Here is a 24,160-nt window from a genome sequence, read left to right on the forward strand (position 1 = left end):
CCTGTTTGCACTAGTTTATTTGAACCGAGTAAAAAAGAACAAAATTTTATGCCGAGGGTTTATTGGTTTTATTTCTCAGATTGTAATACATTAATTCTTAAGTTTACAAAAATTAAAAAATGATCAAATCAATACTTTATGAATTGGTATGGTGATTGTAGAACGAATTAATTGAAATTTGAATCTTTTTGCGTTTCGGGTTGAATACAAGGAATACAAGCAAATACCCTATTTATCCGAATAAAAATTGTTCAATAATTTTAATTTTTGATAATAGGATTATTTATAGTACTCTGGATACAATTTATTATAGTTTTACCAAAGAGTTTTGATAAATATTTTACAAATGATATAAATATGTAGGTCAAGCCTTCAACATGCTCATTTTTGTACTCGATATTTATGATACAAACCCTTTTAAAAATTAAAAACCAACAATTTTACGTTGAGAAATTACAAGTTTCAGAATTTAACAAACAAAAAGTCTAATTTGCCCGGACTTTTTATATATTGATTGTGATCGTGTACCATGGTTCACACATATTGTACAATGCATCAAGAGTTTTTATCGATAGCTGATTATTATATAAAATGTCAAAAAATACGTAATGTGTAGGTATATTAGAACTAAAAACAGGTACTATACTTTTCCGTATTACTTAATTGAAAATTTTGAAACGTTTTTGTAAATATTCTGTGTGTATAAAATAAAAATTAAAGTAATGAATAGTATTGTAATGTTGTGCCAGATATCCGTAGGTAATCGTATCCGTGACCACGGATATATACAATAAATAAAAGATCCACCTTCGTTTCTTTTTTAGTGGAAAATAAATAGAAGAAGATAAAAACTAAATTAACAATAAATTTACAATAATTAGACCTTTTTAAATTGTGAGAGTACATTAATTTATAAAAATACTCGACGCATCGCAGCATGCAAGTCTGGTTATAGAAAACAATATCTTAATTTTATTCTTGTTTAGCCTAGTTTAAACACGCATCAAATGAAAGGACCCCACAATATTAGATAGGCAAATGGCTTTCTGTGAAGAGTTTTCTAATCTGCCCAAAACTGTTCTTTGAATAATTCTAAAAAAGCTCTCACGGCCATAAAAATTTTTAACGAGTTATTCTCCAGCTACGGTTGATCAAAACTACACATACATTATAGTTATATAGCCCGTAACTAAAAAACTACTCGTTAACAAATTTTGTGGCCGTGAGAGCTGTTGATTAGGACGATCCGGAGAACATTTTGGGAGTGCTTTTGTAAAAGTTTCACAAAAAGCCATTTCTCTAGTTATATAGGTATTGTAAATATAATTTATGTGCAGCTTTGATCGCCCGTAGCTCGAACTACTCGTTAAAAAGTATTGCGGCCGTGAGAGTTTTTTATCAGAACGATCTGAAGAACATTTTTGAGGCGGTTAGAAAAAGTTTCACAGAAAGTCATTTTCCTAGTTATATGCTAAAACTATAAAATATACGCATCTTTAATAGCCCGGAGTTCGAAAACTACACGTTAAAAAATTTTGTGGTCCTGAGAGCTTTTGATCAGAATGATCCATAGAACATTTAAGGGTGGGTTAGAAAAAGTTTCACAGAAAGCCACTTCCCTATCTAATATTGCGAGGTTCTTTGCAGCTAATAAATTAAAAATCCGAATACGCATCCATAACCACGGATATACTTTTTTACTAATCCGGCACATTCTTAATTATTTTTAAGTACATGCTTTAAGTATACTTATCTAAATGAAAAGCAAATTTAGGCACAGTGTTCTATCAAAATTTTAACATTTGGATTGCTAAAAAAACCATTAGTCTTTCAATTTTTACTGTTAATTTACTGATTTTTTTTTGTTTACGTATTTTGTAGTTTTGTTTATTCATTTTAATCACTTTAAACCAAAACTTATGTAACAATAAATAATAATGCAAATTAATATTTTATAATATATAAAAATACTTTTATTGTTATTATAGATTTGGAGACACAAGAACAAAATATGGCAACACTTAATAGGTTGAATTACGACAAAATCCTATTAGGCTTTAAAAGTTTATAATAATTACTCATTAGGCTTTTGTCCACTAAGAATAAATCGGTTTAAAACTTTCTAATATTTTTTATCATGGTATGCAGATAACAAAACACAAAATTATTTTTCATAAAAAATAAGGATTATTATTATTTTTAACCCACCAACCAAAAAAGGGGTGTTATAAGTTTGACCGCTATGTGTGTGTGTCTGTCCGTCTGCCTGTAGCATCGGACGAATCGTTTAATTTTTTTTGTTTTAATTGAAAGGCAATTTAATGAAGAGTGTTCTTAGCTATGTTTCAAGTGCGAGTTTAGGGTTCCGTAGACCGAAACAACTAAAAAATAGGCGATGTTCCTCAAAATTGGTTCAGTTTAGAGAGTTTCTTTTTTTTGGAGAATTTACAAATTTCACTTGTTATAAAATAATTTTAGTGAAATTAGGCATTCAGTCGCGTGACAGCAAACACCAATCCGAAAGTATTGAAAGTTTTACGCCACGCCCTCACAAACGCAGTGTAAACAACATTAAATTTTAATAGAACGAAGCAAGTTAGTTGATTACGAATGCTTAAACTTGTATACACAAAAATGCTTGTATGCTAAGTCGCGATGTCATTCAAGACGCCATGGCACTCTACATTGTTTCCGAAGTAAATTTGAATTGGTTTTTGAAAATGCAAAATACATAAAGCAAATAGTGTTTTTTTTTTTTTAATTTAAATAATACTTTTTTGGTGTGAATCAGATACTAATGTAACGTATAAACCAATTTTTCAAATTTAGTGCAATAGTCTAATTCACTTCAAAAGTAAGTTTTTGTGGCGGTATGGCGGTCATATGATGGTTTTCGTGAATGACTAAAATCACTGGTTAGAATAAATTAGTTTGTTACAAAATTGAAAAATCGTCTTCGATAACGCCCTAAATACATGCGTTGTATCCATCATTTTCCTTAACATAATTATGTAGTTCGGTCAATTCGGTCATACTTGTGCAGTTGACTTGAAATTTTGTGTCGGTGTCTCCAAGTCTATAATATGCATGCGGTCGTAAATTTAATTAAATATCCATAGAAAGGTGTAAGCTGATTGGTTAATAAGACGCATATTCATAGTATAATTCGGATTCTGAATTGAATTTACGAACACATTTAATATCTATACAAATATTTTGCTGAGCAATTCATGTAAGACATTAAATAGACACCAAATTAGTGATGATCTAAGTTGAACTTTAAGGGTAATATAATTAATTTATATTAATTTCGAGCTCAAGTACAGTATTTGATATTGATTGATTTTGCATGTTTCTTCATTCAATTTGTAACAAAAACGGTCTTTTAATAAAAACAATTGGAAAATTTTTTTCGAAGAATACCTAGATTCTTTCGTACCGAACAATTACCCGAAATAACAATTTTGATACGAAAAAACAATTTTGGGTAAAACTTTTTACCTAAACTACGCGGTTTGTGGAAAAATGTTTCGAACAAAAAATGTTACTTTTTAATTTTCTAATTTAAAGTCTTCATCTATATATTACCAGTTATGTAATAGACTAAGCTTTTTTTGCTTAAATCTCAACCCAACATTTTTTGCATTTATCAATAAAACTAATTTTTTGAGATTCAAGCATATATCAGCTTAAAAAACACCCTGTTGGTATATAATTTTCCAAGTGCTGTGACAGTACTGTTAAAGAAAAATCTTCTCTTTATCGAGCTTTAGATCTTTTATCTCTTTACATCTTAGATAAATGACAACATGTCTCGAAACAATCCGATAACTCAAAACTGAATCTAGCAAATTTTTTGTTCAGACTATGAGAAAGGGTAATTTCTCGGACTAGACGTAAAATATTCTTCAACTCGAAATCAAAAAAATTAATGAGCTGAATCGTATAGATAATGATTGAGGGGTTTTAATTAGGCATTCGTTTTTTAAAATAGTTATGAGTTTGATATCTAAGCAATAATTATTCTAACAACTGATTACAACAAAGTAGAAATAATTTTTCATGAAAAATTGCTATAGTATACAAATTTTAAGATGGGATTAGAAGACCTAGAAGATTAATCTTGAAAGCTTATATTGAGCGAAAAATTTTGATTTAAGTCAATACTTTTTTTTTATTTAAAATTTTTTTACATATTTTTTGTTTTCTATTTAAAAAAAGTCAAGTGTGATCATCTTTTATATAAGATATCGAAATGATTAATATTAAGTTTGGCTAAATCAAATGAAAATATGGACATGGTCTCTATGTAGGATCAATGAATATATATATATATATATATATATATATATATATATAATCAAAATGTCTTTGTATAACAGTCTAAATTTTTCAGAAGTCTAAGTCTTTCCAAGTTTCTTCCAGTGCCTAAAATATAAAATCACTAATATTATTCGAAATATTTCGGATGCTTTGGACGAACATTTGAATTGAAAATTTGATTTTTTCGTTAAACAACAATTTTTTCCACGTTATTTGGCTAATTTGGGCCAAAAAAAAGTTTCTTGTAAATTTTTATTTTAATAATTGGCAAAGAAAATTTGCGTTTCTTTTATACAGGATGCCCAAAAGTAGGGAAGGAATCAAAAAATGTCAAAAGTAGGAATCCTCTGAAGGTATCGCAGAGGATTGTCCGAGTTGTACTTCTTGTCTTAGAGTTTCCTATAAAAAAAGATCTTTGACCTTGGTCAAAGTCACATTTGGACGTAAAATATTTTGTTCTCTCCAAATTCGCAATAAAAATAGGGATTCAAATTTTAAAATCGATTTTTGGTTCGCTGTTGCTTTAAGGTTATATTCAAGGTCATCATTAAATTCTGCGTCGAAAAATATATCGGATATGGTGGTCATGCAAGAGTTGTTAGCACTGCAAAAATAACTTGAGATCATGGTTAGGGTCATGGTCAACATCATAATTTTGGGTAAAATTTACCTCTCTTTTCAAATCTGAAATAATGGAGGTTTATATTTAAAAAATCGAATTTTGATTCGCTATAGCTTTGAGGTTATGTTCAAGGTTTAATTCAAGGTCACCATTGGCCTTCCCGTTAAAAAATACGTCGGATCGTCGGATATCGTGCGAGATCTTAGGGAGTTTCAATACTTTTGGCACACCATGTATATTTGAACCGTTCATTACTCGATAGCTCTTTTTTTTAACACCACGTTTATTTTAACATAGCCAAGCTTTGATTGTTCGATAAATATTAATCTTCAATTATATGATTATGAAATTATGGGTAAACAGAGTGAAAAGCAAAGGTTTTACAAAATTTTTTCATGATTTGCATTGAAGTTAGTCAAGGAATGGAGAATATGTTAATGAATTTGCTATGGATGGATGTGACATCTTGGTATATTATATCATTTTCGATTTCCTAGATAATTTGGTCGTATTATACGTTATACACTTTTGCTCAATAATTAATATTCTACAAGATTTCTCTTAAAAACTACTTTTTAAAATAATACAATATTTAATTATTTTTTCTACATATAAATAATATGTTTTTCACATTTTCTTAAATATAATTTCATATCATTTTCATCCCTCTCATTGTATTACGCTAAAAATTTATAAGGCAATGCAATAAATAGTATTTTACCTAATTTCTAAGTTTTTAATTTAACATTTTTGGACGTTGTATATATAATACAGCAATGATAATAAATATTTATAGATAATAATAGATAACAAATACCTGCGTTTGTAATGATTGCATTGGGGTTTTATTTATTAATTTTCAACATTTTTTTTTCTTCGAAATTTCTACAAGATGATTGGTTTAAATCTAGATATGCTAATTATAATTTTTGAGACTATACAACAACTAATCTCTAGTTGGACTAAGTTATTTTGACATATTAATTGATTTTATACAGGCAATGTTTCATTAAAATATTACAAATAACTCACACAGATGGAACCCGAATAACACGGTGACTAACATTTCAGAAATATAGAGTGTTTCGTAAGTGTACCGTCAAATTTTTATATACTTTCAAAAAAAGTAGGCTTCTTATTGAGATACAAGGAGACAAGTTGTACAAAACAGTTTTAGATTTTTGTTCTAAAACTTTTCGTTTGAATATCTCGAAAATGAAAAATCTTCGATCATAGGTTTTTCTTTTTTCCCTGTTGTTTTTGTGAAAGTAATTAAAAAAAAAATATTTAATTGCCATAATCATTTTTTTTTTTTGTTAAATCTTTGGACTTTAAAACCGCTTCTCTTTGCAATTAAGAATTTTTTGCCGTTTTTACCGTTTTTTAAACCGCTGTAACTGTTGTTAATATTGAATACAGGTATAGGCAACAAAATTCCTAATTAAGATTGATATTTCACCCTTTCGATTCCCGTCAAATTGATTTCGATCGGATAAAAACTCAGACCGTGTAGCCTGCCCAAAGTTCACAACTTTTTTTCAGGCATTTAGTGCAAAATGGAATTGTGCTAGAACTATTAGACCGAATGAAACGTTTCAAAGCTACTTAATTATATTTGTTGAGGTTGTTGCTAGAAGATAGACGGGTCAATTTTATTATAATCAATTATTTGGAAATAAATAAAGTTAATTGAAAAATAGCGTTTTTCAGGCATTTTGTCGCATTTTTTTGGTTTTTTAAATCATAGAAAAACATCTAAGGAACAAAAAGTTCCATTCAAAATTCCCAGCCGAATTTCTTAATAACTCGAGTCGCCAGGTTCCGGGCGAGTGGGCGGGAGGACCATTGTGTGAGTACCCCCCACAGATTAAATAACTTCTGACCTGTAACCGAAAACAACACGTACAATCCGTAACTCTATTGGCCTATAAGTATAATACATATTCAGTTTTATGTAATAAACCATTGTATGTACAAATTCAATTTTTTTATTCAATGTTTGTTATTTTTATAATAACTATTCTAAAAATTATGTACAATTAATCTATGGAAAGAAGGGCAGTCTTTATACTTTAGTACCAACGATAACTCCCTTCGATATTATCATTAACCATCGTCAAAGGGTAACGTAAATATACTACTTGTAACGGTTTTTTTTTTCTTTTGTTAATATATATAAAATGTTTTAGAGTAGGTACTAGAAAAATTGAGGTAATCCTAAATTTTATTTCTACTTACAAATATAAACAGTCTACCATATTACCTAAGTTATTTTTATTTTTTATTACATTTAATTTTATGATTGGAATCATTCTATTTTTTTCGCTACAATACTTTTATAGAAATTAGAAAATTTAGAAAAGTAATCTCAATTTCAAATTTAAAATAATTTTTTCTTTAGTTTATTTTTAATGTTTCTTTTAGATATCTACAATATTTAAGTTGCTGTTCTACTAGAAAAAGACTTAACTATTTGAGCTTTTTACCTCTTTTAGATTTGATTGGTAAGTTATTCTACGTCTTTTTGAATGCTAGTTTTTTTTTGGCATTAAGTTTAAATTTGGCATTTTTTAGTAAGTTTTTATTTATTTTTTATCTTTATAGCTACACAATCTATTTAAAAAAGTATATTTTGTAAAATGGTTGTGATTTTTACGTGTTCAGAAAGCTTTTAATTGTCGAAAGGGTTAGAAAGTCATTTCGAAAAATAGAAAAATTGTCATCCATTTTCCAACTCCTTCGACAATTGCAAATTTCTTGCCATTTGTTTCTACGTATTGTGCTGTCAATGACTTTCTTATTTACCACAGGCATTCAAAAATTAGGAAATCATGATAATCTAACAAAATAATTTCTATGAATTCGACAATCGAGTAACAATCTAAAAACTCAATTTTCTTTATTATCAATCTTCTAAATGGAAAACAAAAAGAAGGATAGAAATTTCGCTTAATTATGGACTCACGGTCTACAAGGTCCATGAGTACCTATTATTGTTTGAGTTTCTGCTTATTTATTGTCTTGTTAATGGCTTTCTTATTACACAAAAATGATCCTCGATACAAGAAAATTGAAAAATGACAAACTCAGTTTCCATTTTGATTAAAATTGATCACTTATTTTAAAAATAATATTGTTTATTTTGCAAGATAATTTCAAATTCTGACCTTTCTGTACACGCTCTCATTTTCGTTAGTATCGAATTGGCCTTTCAAATGGCGCGCTCCATGTTTTCGCGTTTCTTCCAGCCTTGCTATACCCTCCTCCTATTTTGCCCTTATTAAGGTTTTCCAGTTAGGGAGTCCGAATTTTAATTTTAAATTAAGCAAGTTGTGTATGAAATATCATTAAATTTTTTGCTTGTTTGAAAGATTGCTTCATGTCTTTTGTTGCCGAACAGCGCAACTGGCTTATTACCAGTTGTTTTGCGTGAATTACAAAATATACTTTTTATTTTCATTAATATTAGCAACTAAAACAAATTAATTTACAATTAAAGAAAGAACTCTTGTTCTATCGAATCCCGAAACTAGTTCCACTATTACTTGAACGTGATTCTGTATCAGTTGTATCACTACACGATGCACCACCAGAAGCACTATTGTTTCCGCCATGCGAATGTTGATGAACATCATAACAAAGTGGCACTTGAAGTGTAACATTACTTGTCTCTGGTTGAGGTGGTAATACATTTTCTTCAAATAATCCAGATATATTACCAGGCGGTGAATAATTTGCAACAACCAGTACTTTACCAGATCGTGATCGAGCTTTACCAATACCAAAATATTGGGAATTTGCCCATACTAATTGTGTAAAATGACCTGCAAATAAAAGATTTATTATTAACAACTTTAAAAAGTATTTTTATAGATGAATTAATTAAGGCTATTAACTTAGAATCCACCACAATATTTTTTCTTTTTAAGGATGTATGAGCACGGTAGTGGGGGCACAAATTTAAAAAATATATATTTTCAATTTTGATGATAAATTATGCTATAACTTAACGATATAAGACGAAAAGTAAGAATAAAATTTTTCGATATCTGGCGTAATTTTCAAATATCGAAAATTGAAAATTTTGTTTAATTATTCAGCTTTCGATATTTCCAAGGCACATATCGAAAAATTATTCTTACTTTTCGTCTACATTCATGGATCTATAACAAAATTCATCATGAAAGTTGAAAATAAGATAAAACTTATTTCAACCCTAAATCTACCCTGCTCTTACATCCCTCATATGGACGGAGACACTTGATTTTTTTCTTTTATATGCCATTGCTTATATGTTGCTTATATGTTTAATTTCTATTAAAGTTTTTTTAAAATTAGTTTTCATTCATTCCAAGTAAAAATTATCAAAAACTTTAAAAATATATCGTTTTTTGAGATTCCTCCATAAGAGCCAATGTATTTTGTGTCGATTTTCAAGGACCCATTTTTCTTAAAACTTTACATGGATACCTATGCTGAAATTTTAACCACATATTATTTGAGTAAAAGTCTGCCTATACAAAATTTTGAGCCTTTAAATTCAAACATTGTCATGCTCATACATCCTTAAATGTTTGTTTTTGTTATATTATTTAAAATTATTGTAGAAACTAAAGATTTTTGGTTCAAGTGAAAATAAGCAATTGACTGAGTAAATTGTTTAAATACCATGTATAGAGAGCGTTGATTAGGCAATTGTTTGTTTTTTACGTCATATAAGTAAAGAAAGACAGGCACTCTAACATACAAAGTAATAAGAGAATTTTTCTTCACACTTCCTCAGTATACATTTTATATGCTATAAACAAACACATACAATAAATGTATACTTGATACAATAAAATATATACATAATAATACCTTCGTCCTCACGAGTAAACAGTGATGTTTATGAAAAAATGTTTCGAACAAAAGTTGTTTGTTTTTGTACAAGGAACTTTTTTTACATTCCAACTTTATCCTATCTCTAACGGTTTATAAGATGGGTCCTACGGATCCAAGACCCAATTAACCTATTTTGCTCATTTACGGTACATTTCGACCCCATTTTTTACGTCTTGAGTACGCTATTTCAGCTTGATATCTCTTTTCGTTTCGAGTTATCGTTCGACAGATAGACAGACGGGCAAACAGCCAGAAATGGACTAGTTTAATGATTTTATGAACTCCTATACTAAAATTTTGTTCGTAGCATCAATATTTTTAAGCGTTACAAACTTGGAACTAAACTTAATATACCTTGATATATTTCATATATACATGGTATAAAAACGCTAATGTCTTAAGATTGGCCTCTCCTCTAGGCTTAAATTGATTTTAGTATTGAAAAAAAGATTATAATTGGAAGTTATGGACATACCAGCATTAACGTTCGCATGTAAAACATCTGGCTCTTTACCATAATCGTATTGTCTAACTGCACTGTACCAATACGATGAAACTTCTTGACCTGAAACATAACATAATCGAAAGTTTATAGACACGAAAATTAAACGAATATATCAAATTAAAAAAAATTTTAAAATTAACAAGTTTTTTAAATGGAACATTATTACTTTTTTACCAAGTACTGGAACGTAATTTGTTTTTTGTTTAAGAAATTGAAATAGTTTACTTTTTCCAGAGCCCCCACATTCCTGATTATTTAATCATTCAACATATTAATTTTATTATTATTTAATTTTAAATTTTGGCGAATTCATGTCTGCCAAGGGGGAGAGAAGATACAGGGAATAAGTACACCACAGAGCTACCCATCTCCTTTAAGGACATAAATCCCCATAAGGCAGCTGCGTCTTTTGAAGAAAGTTCACTAACTTGTGGCTGTGTAGTCTGTACGTCCGTCAGTCCACGCGGCGTTCGTAAATCCGTCTGTTTTCCGAGTCGGATTAATATTATTATTATTATATTTATTTCAAATTGATGTGTTCTTTATATATAAGTCCAAGTTCTTCATAGATGATATTTTGAATAGATTTTTCTATCTCAACACATTATACCACTTAACATATAAGAGTGAGACTGTACACTTCAATGGAAAACGCACATTACGTATTTTCATTTGATCAAATAGAAAGAAACGAAAAAATTACACAGAAGCCTGGACTCGAACCCGGGTCCTCTAGATATCCGATCTAGCGCATTACCAACTACATCACTCCTATTCTATATGAGTGACACAAATTATATATGTAACCTCTTCGTGCCTTTATTCTAATATTTTACAACACTATATAAGTTATAAATGTGATTGATGATAAGTCATACAAATACAATACGAGTCATCAGATTCTTTCAAAGCTATCAAAAGAGCTCAAGATTTTCAAACGGTAATCAATCCTTTTTTTATTGCCGGAGTTAATATTCTATTAAAACTTTCTATTAATCAATTTTCGCTGTCCTACAATGTGCGGCAGTTCACGATGGCGTAGGGGTGAAAAAAAAGTAAGTCCGCTTCCGTCCGGTCGCCTTATAAGCTCAGTTGGTTAAGGCGTAACCACTTCCATCCGCGGTATGCTTAGGGTAGCGGGTTCGATTCTCGCCAAAGCAACAAAATTAATTTAATTAATAGTTGTGGTGGGCTGGTGTAGTGCATGGTGTATGCATGAAGGAGGTGAAATTATCAGCGGTAAGGTGGTAAAACACATATGTGGTATCACAATGGGCTCTATAGCTTAAGTGTGTCTTTCGTGGACAGGCAATATAACTTAACCTAACCTTCTTCATGAAATTTTTTTTGAAGATAAATCGGACAAAAAAATATCAGATTTTTACCTGGGGATGTAAAAATAAAATATAGCATTCATTTACCTGAAACATCAGTTTGTAAGGCATTTGCTGGTCGACAAAATAAATTTTGTCCAACATCACGATCATTTCGATAATAAAAGGTATTTGTGTGTGCTAAATGATTCGCCCACGTTTGTGCATAATCACAGAGCTGAAAATGAAACAAAAATATAGCTATAGTAATAATTAGGGGCAAGTCGTGTACCTTTGGATATTTAGTGAAAAATTTAACTTTGATAGTCATTTTACGCTAAATTAGTGAGAATACAGATTTCGAGCTCAGTACATATGTGTATTTTTCGATATGTTTTGCTTCTCTAGAAGTATTACAATTTTTTTTTGTACAACAAGATTTTCTAAAACCATGTATTTTTTCTATATAGGTAACTTTGGACAAGCATGATTGTATTTTTGGACAAATAGCGTAAATGCTTTTTTAGGGATAAAAGTAAAGTTATTCATCTGCATAACCAATTATTCTCTTAATTTTAACTCCTTAAAACTATAAACATAGTATTATTCTCAATTAGTTGTTGAGATCATTCTATTTTGTAATAATAAGTTAGTACCACAATCAGATTTAGCGGAATAGAAACAAGCCATTTTGATAGAAATCACTTTCATTGATTACACCGACATCGATTGGTTTGCTATTTTTGCCCCAAGGGCAAAGTGGAATCGTATATTTGACGTTTTTATTGAACAGTTAGAGGCGTATGTCGGAAATATTACGCAAAATGTTGAATTCCAATTAGTCTTATGTGTATGGTTAATCTGCCGACTTCCGAATTCTTCTTTGCCGAAGGTATGAGATTAGTGCAATTGTTCACAATTTTGAAGCGTTATTCTTGCGTAGATCTATTTACAGTGAAGTAACAAAACATAATGAGCACAATGAAATATCGTTTTTTTACGTTTCATTCAAGCCAGACACGGTGCCTATGGGCTCCAAGGACATATTTTAAAACAAATGATATAAAGTTAGCCATTTTAATGATCCAATATCGTGGCGATTGGTAATTATTTTTAACTTCCCAGTATAGGAAGTCAAAATTTTCAACATATGTTTACGTTTCATGGTTAGGACAAGACTTTCACACCAATTTTGAGAAGAAGTATGTGTGTGTGTACATACGTGCGTACACTGTGATACGTACACCCGTAGATATTTTTTCCCGTATGATATCGACTTCGTTGAGGTGTCGATCGAACCGTATTAACAGAAATACGAACCGATAATAATTTTATAACATTCGGTCAAGTTTTTCTGTTCTCGAGTGATGCACCAGGCCCTAAATACGGCTTGTTGTGTGTTTAATTTCAATTTGAAGTTTATTCCCTCAAAAAAAAAACCATTCTTCAATCGTTCAAAGGTACACGAATTGCTTCTACATTTAATATAAATAATCGATAAAATTGTTATGTATTATAAAATGTAAGTAATGTTTTAGTGCTATCGACTATACAATCCATAGCCATAGTCACATAAAATTTGTATATTCATATTTTTAATTTATTACTCAGGTAAATAGGTTCAATTGCTGATAATTTATCAGAGTAGTATATTTATAGTAATACATGTGTCTATTGTACGATATTAATTGCAACCCCATGGAGAACGATTTAAAATATACTAATATATTATGCATACATTATTTGTAACTAGAAATGCTGTCAGCTGCACTCGTGAGGTTTGATAAATTTTTATTATTAAGCTTTTTTTAAATTAAGTTGAATATACTTCTGTTAATGTTCTTTTAAAGAAAATTAACAAACAAATCATTTGAAAATTAAAAAAAATGCAAAATTAACAGTAGAAAATAAGTTTTTCTCAAATAAAAAAAAATTTTTGCTGAACTAAAAAAAAAGTTTCATACAAAAATAACTAACATCAAATTTGGATGGGATAAGCTACTGTATACGACGAGTAATTGTTTTTTAAAGTTAATAAACAGGGTCAGCCGAACTACCCGTGCCATCCCCTAAAAAGTTTGTAAAAGCCCTGTTTTGAGAAATCGAGATATCCATATAGGTAATTTAAGGTGCTCTATCGATTGCGCATAAATCTGAATCCGAGATTAAAAAATTGCCTTTTTTTCTTAAAGATTTCGGTGGGTGAAGCTTCCGGCTTGGATTGATTGTATGCAAAAATGATAGAAAGACTTTTTTCTTCACAAAAATTTAATACTTGTTTTATGTGTACTTGTTTAAATACTTGTTTTATGTAGTTGATGCATCTGATGTAAAAAAATAAAAAAAATAATTATTAAACAAAAAAATTACGCCAGGTAAATCTACATTAATATCGCAAAACGCGATGAAGGTATATTATTTGGACCCCTTAAAGGAGTAGGTCATACGTGAAAATATTTTTTCACCTGTTAAAGGGCATTCTGAATTTGTCGAGATTGTTTGTTAGTAAATGTATTTTTATGTTGAATAATATTTACATGAATTGTATATATTAAAGGAAATACACACCTCAGGTGACATTGTTAACGGTTGTGCACCATGCCTTTGTCGGTAAACATTATGCCAACATAGACAATCGCTTATAAAATCACTATCTTGCCATGCCGTTTGAAATTCATCTGCATCAAGTACCATACTTACAGGCCGTTGAATTAATATCTGCAAAAGAAAATATGTCAGTTAGAAATTTAAAAAAAAATATACACGTTAGACTGCTCTAAAAATTTTTTTTAGCCACAGAAAAAAAATTATGAGCGGAAATTATCGTATGAAAGCTCTGTGGTTGAAAATTAAGTTGCTAAAACGGTTTGTTGCACTAAATGTTCTTTATTGTAATTAATGGATTGAAAAAGTGGTAGTAGAATGGGAGAAATTAATATACTACCTGCTGTTAATAGTTTTAATATAAATTGGTTTTTATTTTTAGCGAATTGCCGAAAGAAATGGAGCTATTGGAGCAATAAATCGTTTTGTAGGTACCCAATCAAAAAATTACTAAAGCAAAAGTTGTTGATTTTGATGGGGAATATCATGTTATGACACCAGGTTTGACCAAGTTCTTCGGGTTTCTTTAATAGCCAATTTAGATCCTAAACGGTAAGAGATTGAATAACACTTTAAAAGAAACTGTATCCTCATAAAAAGACTAACAATTTTTGTTGCAAACATTTTTTCGAAAACGTTAACTTTCAGAGGAAATGCGACTTAAAAAAAATATGTTATTATTGTATTTAATCAAAAGAAAATACGCTAACTACGGAAAAATGCTTTAGCCAAAACTTTCCAAGGTTTAATAAAGGACATTCGCCTGTGTTCATGACTTTGTTCTACAATTATCGATAAATTTAAGGCGTATTTTCTATCGATTAAATGCAATAATGATTTTTTTTTAAGTCGAATTTCCTCCGAAAGCTAACGTTTTTCGAAAAAATGTTATTTATCTATGTATTTACATATCTAAACGTTTATGTGTCTGTAAACTGCCTAGCGGTCGCAATTTAAGTCCCATTTGAATAAAATTTGGTATTAAGAAGAGTTTTGGTATTTGAAAGGTCAAGTTCGTTAATGAGAAAAATCGACCGATAAACAAAGGATGGGGTAGGGATGCGCATAGTACAAAATTTTCAAAATAAATATTTTTGTGTTAATTAATCAGCTTTAAGCAAAAAAGTACTTTTTGATTATTTCTCTAGGCGCTTAGTTTTTGAAATAAAAAATCTTGAAAAATTAAAAATGTAATATTCGATTTGAAGAAAAATTTGTTATTTTTTCAATCTCCGAGGGAATTCGCTCATCTAACATAGCTCCTGCGCTACGAATTTTTATAATTATCAAATTGGTGTATGATTGATGAAAAATGGTTCATTGTAAGTAAAAAAAGATATTTTTAATTAACTATGAAAATGTACAAAAGAAGTGTTATAGTTCAAGGTTGAAGAGGTCACATATAATATGTGTGTAGTCATGAATGACGTCTTTATATACCAAGCCATGGTGAAAAAAATATTTTTAGAATTCTATCTACGAAATAAATTTCATACATTTTTTTTACTAACTATATTTAGAAAGTGTTGAAAAAACACCCTTTCACCCCATGCTTTGAAATGTATTACAAAAATTTCATAATAAATATTCATGAAGTTTTGTTTTCACAATAGGGGATCGGACTAAATTTTTTTTATCACTTCATAAGAAAAATTCTCACCTCACGAATAGAAAAGTGACGTTGGTTTTTAAAAATCATTACTAGTATGCAAGATATGAACGTTTAAAATTCCTAATAAAACAAAGAAGAAGATAGTGATGTCATACGTGAGTATCGCCATAGAGATTACATATAAAACTTTGTTTTACTAATAGGAGATGGGCAACCTTTGAATGCAATCTTTGATTGCTTATAACTTCTTCGTTTTTTAATCAATTTTAATTTCACTTTCAAATTTCGTCATGGTATCAAGTCTGGTTTTATCCAGGATTATCTTTTATTCTTATTTAAGAGACTTGAGGATATTGGCACAAAATTTCAAGTCTTTTGTTACGAGTATTGGCAACCCTTAATAAGTCGAATTACGTAATTGTTGAAAGGCAAATGATAGTCGCAACATTGATCACCGTGGTATAGTTTCATTATTTTGTATTTATCTTATCATTTTCGAACAATCGTTTATCAAAAACAGTCGACGAAGTATGCTACCATGATTTTCGTATAACCTATTGATGAAGGTATCATGTTACCAAGATATCAAAGTATTTTATATATTATATATAATATATTCCCGCGATTACCTTGGGTATAATATCGAAGATATATACTATATCGGAGTATTTAGTTAGTATAAAGAATAATTTTACACGTTTTTTGAATGTTAAAGCGATATATATAATTCGACAACCTTACTTTTTTTTACCATAATGTATTAAATTGAAACTTTTAATCAGGAAGATATAAGTAACATCATCCTCTTTTTTTGAACAATTTGACACTAGTTACTTATTTGACATTGGTCTTGTTCAGGGGTCATTATTGTCTTAGAATGTACAAATTTCTCTGTTATATAAAATCTAGTAACGTCAGTCCTCTTATTGAAATAAGATAAGCAGTGAATGTGTTATAAAAACATTTTTCATACTCTTTTAGCAATATAAATTATAATTGCCAGATAGTTTAGCGGCTACTAACACCGTATCAGATATTATTCAAAATTATTTTAAAAAATCGTCTTCTAATCATTTTAAATTCTGGTCTAAAAATTTGAAGAAATCGATTTTTTTTTACATATTTCAAAAGGTTAGACCCTTAAGAATATGTCCTTAAGCAGATTTTTCAAAATTCGAATTATTTTCGGAGATAAAGCGGATTTTCTGGTAACAAAGTTTGAATTGGTCGCTCTGTACTGTGAGATTGTGTTGCTTCAAACGAAGGCTAAACAGCTCGATTTTAGTAGAAATAACTTTGAAAGATATTGCATAAGTAGTAATCTAAAGTGAATAATATTATTATCTGAGTTACTCCGCTGGAATTGTCTCTCAAACTTAAAACGCGTTTTCCTTGAAAGAACATTTTTGGTGGTGGTTGACAATCTTATAAATCTCTCTATCTGAACCTCGGATTTAAAAAAATTTCCATTTTAAGTATTTTAAATAAATTTGAAGATAAAGTAGAATTTTTCAAATTTTTTTTTTCAGATCACCACAAGGGCTGGAATCGTGTAACGGCAAGTTTTTATTCCGGCTGTATAAAAGACGCAATTTATTTGATAAAATATAAAAATACAAGTTACCTACATTATTATATTAGCTATAATAAGCTCGTAAAATTATTAGTTTTATAATACTTTTACGATGATTTATTTTTGTCTACAAATAAAGTGATTTTTTTTATTATTCAAACAAGAATACACAAAGTATATAAAAACAGTAATACTTCACTATTTTATGACATATTCGGTTCACCTTCTAATATTATTGTAATACACATGTGGAAATGAGTTTAGATACAGTGAAACTTCTATAATATAAAGAAAACATCAAAAATTAAAAGTCATTAATTAAATAGATAAGTACAAAGGTAAAGCGTATATGTTTTGGATTGAACCATTTGCAACAAGCCAAAAATTTATAAGAATGTAGTCAACGAAACACTAACTAAAGTTAATGATGAATTTGGTATTGGAAGGCTATCAACTAAAGCTTCATGAAAATGATTTAATTTCACTTAATTCATTCTATTACAGCAGCATGTATCGACATCTATTCAACTGCAATACACACTAGTTACTTGAGTTTCGCCTCTCCATCGTCAAACTCAGAACAATGTCACAAATTAGGACTGCTAACCGGTGTCATTTCCGTTTGCTTGTAAATGGTCTCAAGTGCGAACTTAACAGTGATCAAAATTGTCCCATTGTAATCTACAAGAACTGGATATTTTATTATTAACCCCCGAACTAAAAAAAAGGGGTGTTATAAGTTATGTGTGTGTCTGTCTGCCTGCCTGTCTGTGGCATCGTAGCGCCTAAACGGATGAACCGATTTGGATTTTGTTTGAAATGAAATTTAATGGAGAGTGTTCTTAGATATGTTTCAAAGGCGAGTTTAGGGTCCCGTACCCGAAAACATTAAAATTGGCGATGATCTTCCAAATCGGCTCACTTTGGAATTGGCTTAAAAGAACAAAGGCAATTAATGGAGAGTGTTCTTAAATATGTTTCAAAGGCAAGTTTAGGTTTCCGTATCCGAAAAATTTACCGGGTTTTTAAATTTTGTAAATATCACTTGTTATTTAAAAAAAACTTAAAATTCATGAAATGGAATTAATTTCTTCTTTTTCTAGAATTCAATACATAGATAAATCAAAAGCAAATGCAAAAATCCTTTTATCCAGCATGACACTCGAAAAAACGATTGTACGTAGGCCGAAACTCTGAAAATTGAAATGTTTGCCTACGGAAAAGCCGCTGCTTTATTGAGTGAGAGACAAAATATTTTTGATATCGAAAACTGTGATATCGAAACGATTCAGAAAATTGTGATAACGAAATAAAGCGATATCGTCAAAGTCGTGGCGAGTAACAAACAAATTTCTAAAGGGAGAATAGGATAATAATTATGATATGCTTAAAATACGTATTTATAATGAAAAAAATTGATCTAGACGTTGGAGCAAATTTAAAATTTAAATAAGTTAGAGGTTTAATTTTTGGATGTCAAGATATTTGCGAATTTACTACACGTTCACGTAAATTTAACATATTGTAAGATCGTAAAATTTTCTTTACAGTTTTATTTTTCTATTATGTATATTTTATACCATAAAACCCGTCGCAAAATGAAATTCATTTAATTTATAATCTAAATTTATTATTTGAAATTTCGTTGTCATAAGAAAAACCTTATTATAAACTTTCAAGGAACATTTATAAAGTCTGCCACTTTGTACTATACTTAATAATGCTTAAGAAGCACATGGTCAAAAATCCGTTCGAGATGGTAGCGTCGAGATTTTACTACTAGACAAAGATGTAGTTTTGTCCGCCCTTTTGTACCCAGATTCATTCTTGTTACTCCAACTAGCCGGAACCTATAAACCTTTAAATTGAAATAATTTTGGGCAGGGTTTTCTTCATTTTTGGGTATTTCTGACTTTGTACAGAAGACAGAAGACATCGGATATTTAAGAATATTATATATTCAATTTAATTTATTGTTCAAATGTTCATACAATAACATTTGTACGAGAAATAAATTTTTAGAAAACTGGGAACGTTGACGGACATTTTCCGTCCTTATGAAGGTTTTGTGAGACATAATTAATATTTTATGTTATAACTTTTATTTTAAAAGGATGCTTGAAATGAATAAAAGGATTGGTCTTAATGTCTTACTAGGTACAACCCTTGACATCGAGTAATTTATTGAACGATGTTGTTCAAATTTAGTACGGGGTATACACTATCGATAAAATGTGTTCTCAATCTTGCCCTACCATTAAAATTTATTTCGAAATTTTAACTTTGGGAAAGTTTTATTCTGAAATATCAGAGAAGTGACAATCTCTGTACTGAAAGAAAAGAAAAAATATTCTTCTATCAAGCAATAGATTTCTTAAGCCTAGAAAACCTTGAAAACATGACTGTTTTCTAAAAGATACACCACGTTTCGAAAAATATAGTTTACACAGGCAAGGTTAAAATAGTTTTTTAAAATATGATCTAATAATTTCGATAATAATCCAATTACCTACAAGATCAAGACAAACTATGTAAATAAATTTAAATTAAGGATGCGAGGAACAAAATTGATACAGAAAAAATATGATGAAAACCATTTATGAATATGAATTAGGGGTGAAGAACCAGGTCACTTTGTTCGCCACCCATTCTCGCGTCATGATGATTTTTAAAAGTGAAACACTAAACACAACCACTAAAATGTATTATGTATATTATACAGATGTTTTTTAATAAGTTTTGAGAAAATTGAATGGCACTAGAAATATGATTTTTTTTTTTAAAAGGCGTTAGTAATCAAAATTTGGAAGTAAATGATTTTAAAAATGTTGACTTTTGATTTTGAAAATATTAAAAACTTTCCTCATATTATACAGTGTGTGCCATGCATTCTTTTTGCAGTCTTTAATGAGAAATATCTTAAACGAAATATATTTAAATAAAATTAAGATATTTAATTTTGACATTCAAAGTCATTTACATGTCTTTTCGCTATAAAAACCTATAAGGTTTTGTGCTTGAAATATTTCGGTAGAAATTAAATATAAAAATCTATCTGTACATGAAAGTTTATTCAGATTCAATATCTGATAAAGGTATTAGATAAAGGAAAACTTTAATTTACAAAGCTGTTTTATAGAAAAAACCGAACAAATTTTGGAGACAGCTATTCGAAATCGCAGAAATCCTACATTTATGGAAAATCAGAGCTAAACACAACTTTACAAAAAATTTTTGATAAAAATTCTACGGAATCTCTTTCGGAAAAAAATTTTCAAGGCGATGCTATTGGCTTCATTACTTAGCAATATTATAAATGCAGATGAGCCAGGCCAAGATCCAGACCAAAGGAAGACTATTTACTATTTTGTTGCAAAGCACACCAATTTTTATGAGTTTTGCAAGTATAGTTTTGCAAATGTATAAGAGGCAGAAGTAAAAAATTAAGTGTGCAAAATACAGATAGTCAAAAGTTAATTATGGAAGGACCAAAACCAATGTGTTGAGCAGTGTTTTTTTATAGTGTGGGCTGCACCCCTTGATTTTCCGCAAAACCTCTACAAGGAGGTTGCGAAGAATCGAAAAGACTCAGTAAACAGAAATAAAGTTCAAAAAAATATACCATATAGTTTTTTCTTTGGTTCGCTTCATCGTTATAGAAATTTATCCATGAACAAGATCTTAGTAGAAGGGCCCCATAGGACAAAATGGTAGATTTACGAAGAATAAACAAAAAAAAATTGTCTCCACCACTAAAAATGCCTGTCTGCAGTCTGTGATTCCCACCAAATTTTAACTCTAGATCCGCGCCCAGTGGAGGGTAGGAAAAAGACTGTAATAGAGCAAGATAGTCAAGCTAGTTTTGTTTTGAAATTATTTAATTTAATTCGATCTTTTATCTCTTATCGATTACCTCCCACCCATTGGAACCTTACAATTTTAATTTGAAGCATTTTTATTTATATAACTTAGCCTAACAGATATCTCTGATTAAAGGGTGACTAAGGAAGGACTTATGGGACATACTATATTTATATACTTTATAGTATAGGTATATATCCTCCTATTGTGCTTTTAAAACTCTCCTCCGTTATGTATTCAGTTTGTGAAGGTCACAAAACACGCAACGCAACGCAATATATGTTAAAAATGAAAATTTCATCAATAAGTTTATAAAAGAATACTATGAATACACGTGCTTCTTTTGTACTGTATCTTCTATTCGTATTCAGGCAGCCAGTCGTCATATGGTATATTATAATAAAATAAAAGTATTCGCGGAAACGAAGCAATCAATTTAGAAACTTTGAAGAGTAAGATGGATTTGAATGCGACTTTCTGCATTCGATTCGTTAGAGCGTCAGGAATATATAATATGCATTTTATAATTGCATTTTAAACTGACCGTGAATATAGTAAATTTCCTAACAAAATTTTTCGAATTTTGACTGTTTTTAGTGATTCGTTATAGCGACTAAAGGTGATCATATAAGAGCTGAACATTCTAAAATTGAAATAAACAAAACGGTTTAAGATATTATTTTCTTGGAGTGAAAATTTCTTTAGCCGCGTTGAGCTATTTTTGATTGAGATGAAATGTATAGTTTCATGTTACATACCACGTTGGTAACACAGATTTACGTCCGCACACTGAGGAACAACATTTTGCACAGTCAGTATTCCAATGACCGCTTAAGAAAATTGTGTGCTGTTTCCTTTTTATTATTTATAATAGTTTTTATATATCCACTCTATATATGATTATAATTTCAATTTAGTTTCAATTATGAAATTTTAATTATTCATACTATATTTATTTAAAAATTCAAAACCACACTAAACTATTAATTTTTTAACATTTAAACGTGTTTAATACATATGTGGCTTTATTGAAGAGAGGCAGGGGATTTTGTTTTTACTACAACAGTAGAAATTTTGGTGATCAAGGAAAATAACTTCATGCAAATTTTGATGATGCTTATTATTGGTTAAATAGCCACGTGAATAAGAAAACTTTATGCTTGGGAGTTTAAAGCTTTGAAAATGAAAATTCTCTCATATCTTCGTTGTTTATAGGAGTATCGATTTGAAATTTTGCACAGTCATACAGGGTAGTATCCTAAAATGTATCATTATACCATGTATATATTAAATATATGAAGGTATACTAAATTTAGTATTCTACAGAATAACTATCATCACTAATACATTTGTACAGTATTCTTGTAAATTACAATGGTTTCTTAGCATCCACTATATATTCAACGCCTGCAAAGCCTGCTGAATTTATTAAACTGATTTTTTTTACTTAGAATAGTAAATTCAGAATTCAATACACACTAATAGATTTATTTAGAGTATCTTGTCATATAACAAAAGTTTTTAACGAAAATAAATAATTAATTTGAATAAGTAACTAATTAAAAACTATGAACGTCAAGAGTACATTTTTGCTAGTGTACCTGTATGTATTCGATATAAGTTTGTAATTTAAATTTTGTATGTTAAACGTAGGAAATAACTTTAAATAGGTTATGTTGATTTTATACAACTTGACAGTTAAAGGTTATATTTTTATTGGTGTAAAGACAAGTCAAGGTTAGTTGCATAAACTTGAAATTGAACCTTATATTATATGCATAGTATCATATATACCTATATTTGATTATCAATTATTTATGTGATTTATAATTTTGCTTTCTCTTATTTGTTTTATAGTAATCCCTATTATTTGAACAAATATTTAATTATATATATTAATAATTTATTATTATTTAACAATAGGGTTTTTTTACATTTTGGAATTAGATGAAATCGATTAAGTCTTGGTTTGCCTGCTCTTGCAGAAGCCTAGTTCATCCTAAAAGCCTAATCAATCAAGTCTTAATATATATAGTTTGGAATGAACGTTTGAAATGCGGTTTTAGATACCTTCAGCTACAAAAAAAAAAAAAAAAAAATGTTATTCATAGGACTTATCATTATTGATTGTTAATCAAGACGTGATTTTCATAGGAAACTTTGAAAAGTTAAATAGGGGAAATGTCTTGATTGCTTTTGTTACCTGTAAGTTTTATGTGAAATCTAACAATGGATACATGAGCCACATGGTAATTAGGCAGTATAGTCCCAAAATCGAACAGTTTTATGGCGGTTAATTGTCAAAAACGAATATTTTTAACTTCCGAAGAGTCCGATTTTTGAATTCGAAACATATCCAGTTGCGATTCAAGGAAGGGAGCAAAGGAGTAGTTGTTTCCTGCCCCGAAATAGGGCACCACAGGGTTAAAGAGGAAAATTTGCATAAAAGGGCACGGAAAGGGGGTACAAAGCTCATTAACGAAGATTAACAAAAAAATTGGGAAAAGGAAAAATTTTTGGAAAAGGACACCACAAGAGAGGTGGAAGTTATTCGTGTAGATCGCAAAAGTCCCATCAGACTCACTCCACGGTTTGTTACAAATTAGATTAGTTTGATTATTTATCAAGGTATATTTCAATTTGGTATATTTTTGTAATTTAGGTACCTATTGTAGAAGTTATTAAATTTATTTTTTTTTAAATGTGCTGTATTCTAATTTTTTAAATGTAATTTATTTAACATTTAAGCATATTTTCTGTATTATAATAAATAATAAATTAAATTTGTTTTTTAGCGATTTCTCATATGAGTTTATGATTACTTATTAGTACAATATAGAAGATTGATGATTACCATTGATTT

At 29.5% G+C, this 24,160-nt stretch overlaps 1 protein-coding gene across 1 annotated transcript; it reads right to left on the reverse strand.

Moving 5' to 3' along the window:
• Positions 1-8,458: 8,458 nt before the first annotated feature.
• Positions 8,459-18,957, reverse strand: LOC123292793 (Golgi-associated plant pathogenesis-related protein 1-like). The gene is made up of 5 exons (XM_044873508.1): positions 18,934-18,957; positions 14,216-14,365; positions 11,756-11,885; positions 10,305-10,394; positions 8,459-8,769 (listed from the first exon to the last, which is right to left on the reverse strand). The coding sequence occupies exons 1-5, from the start codon at positions 18,955-18,957 to the stop codon at positions 8,459-8,461; spliced, it is 705 nt and encodes a 234-aa protein (XP_044729443.1).
• Positions 18,958-24,160: the final 5,203 nt, after the last annotated feature.

Source organism: Chrysoperla carnea, chromosome 2, assembly GCF_905475395.1.
Source record: "Chrysoperla carnea chromosome 2, inChrCarn1.1, whole genome shotgun sequence".
NCBI classification, from domain to species: domain Eukaryota; kingdom Metazoa; phylum Arthropoda; class Insecta; order Neuroptera; family Chrysopidae; genus Chrysoperla; species Chrysoperla carnea.

Coding starts and splice junctions, on each gene's coding strand:
- LOC123292793 (XM_044873508.1), bottom strand. CDS start 18,957: ATGTTAAATTTACGTGAACGTGTA. Junction 14,366..18,933: donor TAAATTTACGTGAACGTGTA/GTAAATTCGCAA, acceptor TTTCTTTTGCAG/ATATTAATTCAACGGCCTGT. Junction 11,886..14,215: donor CGTTAACAATGTCACCTGAG/GTGTGTATTTCC, acceptor TTTCATTTTCAG/CTCTGTGATTATGCACAAAC.